The 6,000-nt window shown below is 35.1% G+C and overlaps 1 protein-coding gene across 1 annotated transcript; it reads right to left on the bottom strand.

The window, feature by feature from the left end:
* Nucleotides 1-3,506: 3,506 nt before the first annotated feature.
* On the bottom strand, nucleotides 3,507-3,935 carry LOC110906411 (tetrahydrocannabinolic acid synthase). Its single transcript, XM_022151545.1, has one exon. It carries the CDS (start codon nucleotides 3,933-3,935, stop codon nucleotides 3,507-3,509), a length of 429 nt encoding a protein of 142 aa, XP_022007237.1.
* Nucleotides 3,936-6,000: the final 2,065 nt, after the last annotated feature.

The following is a 6,000-nucleotide window of genomic DNA, read 5'->3' as shown; positions in this document are numbered from 1 at the left end:
CGCAAGATTAAGCGAAGACCGGATTAGAATGTGGTTTAGACCCGACAAGCTTGTATACTTGTTTAATATGAGTAAACTAAACACATTCTGGATTTTGAGATAAAAATGATAAGGTTTGACCCGTTTCGGCTAATTTATCCAAACTAGTTACATAAACCGTACCGAACGCGAAAAGTGCGTAACGGGTAACAAAATGAATCATGAACAGCTTTCCTAAGTTAATATGCTTTAAATATGTTGTGATATCAGTAGGATACCTTCCATTATGCCCAAAATGAATTTAAACTCAAATTATGCCCCGTAGGGGTATTTTGGTCATTTTAAAGCTTTAAAAGAGTATATATATAAATCTGAGTTTCAAGTCTGATATAATCAGTAAAAATACTTACTTTAATAAGTTATATCAGTATGGTATTGCATATATGTGAAATTTATTAATTATAACCAAACTATGCACCGAAGGGACATTTTGGTAATTTCACACAAGCTTTAAAGGTCAAAATTAGAATTCTGAGTTAAAAACTTTTGCCTACTATTTAATTATGAAAATTTACTTAAAACATCAGTAGGTATCAAAACTTATATGTTAAAAATAGTTTTAACTTATACTATGCGTTAAAAACGCGTAAAAAGGCGATTTTAAGTGATTTACGGGCTTTATAAGAAAAGCTGATATTTTTATCATTTCAGAAAGCTTAAAATGTTTTATTTATCATATAAAATCAGTAGCAAAAGGTTTGGTATCAAAATGTTATGTAAAACTCATTTTATATGCCAAAAGGGCAAAACCGACAATTACCGAATTAAAGCTATAACCCTATGTTATGCTCAGCCTAAAAATAAATAAAAATCTTTAAAAATCCCAAAATATTATTTCACATTAGTAGGTAAAAAGTTTGTTTAATAAAAAGCTTTCTAATTACGCAATTGAGCATAACTCCTAATCCAGACCTCAAACTGGTGTGAAAATTTAGGGACATGTTTATATTTCAGTAATAAAGGTTTCTATTCTTTCACATTTTCAAAAATATCATTTTAAGGTCAAAAGGGCATATTGGTCAACATTTAGGCATATAACGGAAACATGTATATGAATCGGATAACTAAGGAACCAAGTTGTATAATCACAGAGGGTTATACTAACATGTAACCTGGTCCTAATAAAGCTCTAAGGTATTTCTAAACTATGCTCTAATGGGTCAGAACTGAAAGTCAAAGCAAAAGTCTACTTTTGCGACTTTCGGTTCGGAACCGAGCATAAACTGAAAATTGTCGGGTTAAACATGTTTAGACATGTTCTTACATTAATTACCAAGTTATATGAATGATAAAACAGGTTGCATGGCTTCTACATTGTTAATTATGTGTTTATTTGCAAAATTGTTTTCTGTTGACTTTTTATAATCAAGTTTGACCCAACAATTGACTTACTTAGAGTGGGAATCAGAGAGTACCCTTTTAAGGGTTTTTTACCCACATAATTACCAACTTATAGGTACTTTCCATTCGAGAATTGACTAGACCATTAGTGATTAATCACTAAGTCAAACCTTAATTACGACGGTTTGACTTTTTGGTTAATAATCTAATTAAAAGGACTAAACAGGGATTAAAGCTCTTATTTAAGGTCCTTGCTATCTTTTCTACACTTCTCAATCTTCTCCCAAGGCCAGCTACTTCTAGAAATGAGTGCTTGAGTTGTTGCAAGTGAATGAGCACTTGAACAATTTAACTCATGGCCTTTATATAGGATTTCTAGAGCTCTAAGATCATTCCAAATGTACCTAGGAGGTGATTCAGATGATCCCAAGTGTCCCTAGGCCAACATAAACCATCAAACAAGCCCCTAGAATCAAAAACCAGGCTTTAAAGTTGGTGGAACTGGCTGGAACAGGCAGTTGTGCTTATTTTCTGCACCTGCAGATCTCACGCGGCCCGCGTAAGACATAAGGAAGTCTTACGCGGCCAGTATGGCTCTCCCATCAGGTTACCAAGTTTGACAGAATTTCAATTTAGGTCCCTGGTCCTTCCAAACTTGATTTTAACATGATTTTATTACATTTTAACCCCCAAACTTGACTTTTAAGGACCCTAAGTTATAAACCAACTTTGTTAAGTCCCCGGTTATTCATATGATCACCGAAAAGTCTTAAATTTCAACGTTGACGCTTTTAACCCTTCAAATACGAATGTTAGCATAACTTTCTCATACGTTATCAAAACCTTGTGAAATTTTTATCACTTATTCAAGTGAGCATAATTAATCGTTACAAAGCTTCAAGTTCGCTAAAAGGTCACTCAGAGGTATAATTTAAACATGTTGACACATTTAACCCCTATAGTTTGTAATCTCTCACTTTCTTTCACAATTGGCTTCGTATGATTCATAATTCATTCGTTTAAGGGTATAAACATCGTGTAGGGTTATTGAAAGGTACATTTATCCATTGTTGACATTTTGAATCCTTTTACGCACGTAGATTCTTTGTTTGTCAACTTTAGTCCCTCATAAGTAATCTTTTACACGTTTAAAGTCCCTGACACGTGTCGATATAATATTGGACATGAATTTTCGAGGTGTTACATTGTACTTGGGCATTGGGTGTTTACAATTGAGGTTGATGGGTGATAGGTTGTTGAACGTCTTAGCTTTTCACGTTTTGATTTGCTAAATTATTTAAATTTGAGTTCTTCAATGCACTACTTTGATACGGTTTGTGTTTTGCAGGCTTTGATAGGTTAGAGTTGCAATTTGGAAGCTTAACGGGGTTTTGAAATGGAGCTAAGGGGACCTGAATCGAAGAAACGGAGAAATGGACATTTGAGGATGTTGTCTGTGTTGGCGACGTGCCTCGGTGAGGTTACTGACGACTTGTGATCACGTAGCTGGGCCGTAGACATCACACAAGGCCGTCGGCCAGCTTAAGCCATCGCCGATATTCAACGAACAAGTTGAACAAGCTGAACTTGATCTACTAGTGATTTGTGTGGGCTATTGAAGGGTGCGTGTCAGAGCATCACTGGTATATTACTCTATTGAATGGAAGGTTAATATATTACCTAAAAGTTATTGGGATTAACAAGTATTTACTACCGGTTTTTCGGGTTATCCGAATAGACCCATCGGGTTATCCGTTTATTGTGATTCGGGTTTGGGTATGGGTTATTTCGGGTACGAGTCCTTCGTGTTAGCTCTAGTTTGGGTTTGGATATAGGTTATTTCAGGTTGGGTTTCGGTTTTTGGTTGAAAAGCACAACCCTATTTACAAATAGCCAAAACTCAGTTTTTAAAAATAAGTTTGAAAAACACATTATGTGTACAAGCCAATTTCCAGATCTCACATTTTATTTTGTTAAATCAAGGGAGTTATTGTATATATTATATAATAAGGCTCCAAAAGTAAAAGATATTCATAGAAACACCTTTAACTTCTGATTATTACCAGTTTTTAATTGAAAGAAAAATAACAAAAGCTTAAGTGAAACTGAACTTTCTTCTACATATCTCAAGATGTGTAGAGAATGGGTATACTTTGTGGGTGTTTAAAGAAATTATGAGGATCAACTTTAGCCTTGATTCGAATTAACTTCTTAAAATTCTCTCCTTTCCAGTATCTCTCTCCCCAAACACTTGCTTCTTCATACGTAGCACTTCCAACGCCCAAATCAAGATCATTGTAGTTCGAATACGCCTCCCTCGGGTTCTTGGATACGCAGGGTTCCAAAGTCTTGTCAAAGCTTCGGAGCCATGCTACCCGTCTGCGCGATATCGCAGTCTTGTCCGAAGGCTGATCCATAAAGTCCACCCTCTTGAACACCTGGCACAACACCCCAGCTCTATGCGGATACGGAAGTGTTGTATCTGAGTACTCCTCCATCTTCCCACCAAATGTGTACATGAAGAGAGTCTGTGAGTTGTCCATATTTAACTCCATATTTCCCTTTATAATCATGAATATGTAAACGGGTCGTACCCATGTTTCTTGGCGCAGGAAAGAGCAGCTTGGATCTGCGTTTCAATGGTGGGAGTCACAATGACTAACGGTTAACGAATTAGATAAGATCACGTGCTTAGAAATTTTTAGAAAATTAAATTTTATAAATTAGTAGAGTAACAAAATTATATGGTAGATAAAATTAAAAAAAAAAATAATAGTTTGCATAAGTGAACATGACTCCATTTTAATTCCCTTTTCATGTCAGATTGTGTAAAAAGAACATAGTGAGTTCGCTTTACAAATAGCCAACACTCAATTTTTAACATAAGTTTGAAAAATACATTACAAGGGTCAGAATATACTAGAAAGTTTTTTTGGGTATGAAGATTAGGAAGTAATCTTGACCATCCACTAATTAATGGCTTTGATTAAATGGGTTGAATTGGTCAAAATGGGAGGCGCGTGAGTTTTCATTAAGGGTATCCTAGTTCTTCCAAGTCAATAGTTTCTCCCTCCTCCAATTCCCTGTCGTTTTTAAAACATTAGTAACTCTTTCATACGACATTATTTTTTTTATAAAAATTGCACCATAAAAACATGAGCGTTTTTTATCTTTAAAACGAGTATACTATTGCTATACTTTTGATTTTTTATTGAAAACGCAGATGCGTAAAACGTAAGGGATAGAACAACACACTATAACCCAGGTTCTAAAATGCAAGGGGTTTCACATGGTTGATGGTTGTGTTTATGTTTTAACATGGTCATGCCTCTGTTTTAACGTGATCATGTTTCGGTTTTAGCATGATCATGTTCTTTGCACTCAAGTTCTAAAACATACACTTCAGGTCTAAATGGTTTCACATGGTCATGTTTCTATTTTAACATGGCTATGCCTTTGTTTTAACATAGCCATGCCTCTGTTCTGACATGATCATGCTTGAAGAATGGGTTTTAACATGGTCTTGTTTATGTTTTAATATGGTCATGTCTTTGTTCCAACATGATCATGCTTTTATTTTAACATGCTCATGTTCTTTTACACTCCATCTAAAATGCAATGAAACACAGAATCAAGATTTTGCACTGCAAATTCTAAAAAGCAATTGAGGTAATTTTAACATGGTCATGTTTGTGTTTATGCTTTAATATGGTCATGGTCATGCTTTTGTTCCAACATGACCATGCTTCTATTTTAGCATGATCATGTTCTTTGCACTCCAGGTTGTAGTAAAACGAAACCCAAAATCAAATATTTTGCACTCCAGGTTCTAAAAAGCAATGGAGTTTTAACATGGGCATGCCTTGGTTCCAACATGATAATGCCTTTGTCTTAGCATGATCATGTTCATTGCACTGCAGGTTCTAAAATGCAATGGGTTTTAACGTGATCATGCCTTTATTCCAACATGATCATGTTTCTATTTTAGCATGATCATGTTTTTTGCAATCCAGGTTTTAAAACGTAATGAAACCCAAAATAAAAAATTTGCAGGTTTTAAAACGTAATGAAACCCAAAATAAAAAATTTGCACTGAAGGTTCTAAAATGCAAATGATTTTAACATGGTAATGTTTATGTTTTAACATGGTCATGCTTTTATTCCAACATGATCATGCTTCTGTCATAGCATGATCGTGTTCTTTGCACTCGGTTCTAAAATGTAAACTCAATGTCTAAAATGCAACAGGTTTCACATGGTCATGTTTCTATTTTTAACACGGTTATGCCTCTGTTTTAACATCAAGAATAACAAAAATGAAAAGAAGAACTTTAACTAAAACATAATGAGGTAAAAAACACAATTGAGGTTTGATAACCTAAAACACAATGAAAATAAAAAATACAACTTACAAAAGAACTCCGATTAATGACGGTGGATGGAGAAAGAACTCTGACACACTGTGGAGAAACTAGTTGCGGTGGCGGTGGGCGATGTAGCGGTGGCGGTGAATGGTCTATTGGTGGTTTCAGATATGAAAAATGCAACAAGTGGTTAAAGGTGGTGGTGGATTCAGATCTTGTTTCCGGCAAGATGGTGGCGATCATAGTGGTGGTGTTG

The sequence above is a fragment of the Helianthus annuus genome, chromosome 6 (genome assembly GCF_002127325.2).
Source record: "Helianthus annuus cultivar XRQ/B chromosome 6, HanXRQr2.0-SUNRISE, whole genome shotgun sequence".
Taxonomy (NCBI): domain Eukaryota; kingdom Viridiplantae; phylum Streptophyta; class Magnoliopsida; order Asterales; family Asteraceae; genus Helianthus; species Helianthus annuus.
This window is presented reverse-complemented; position numbering and strand designations above follow the sequence as displayed.

Coding starts and splice junctions, on each gene's coding strand:
- LOC110906411 (XM_022151545.1), bottom strand. CDS start 3,935: ATGGAGTTAAATATGGACAACTCACAGACTCTCTTCATGTACACATTT.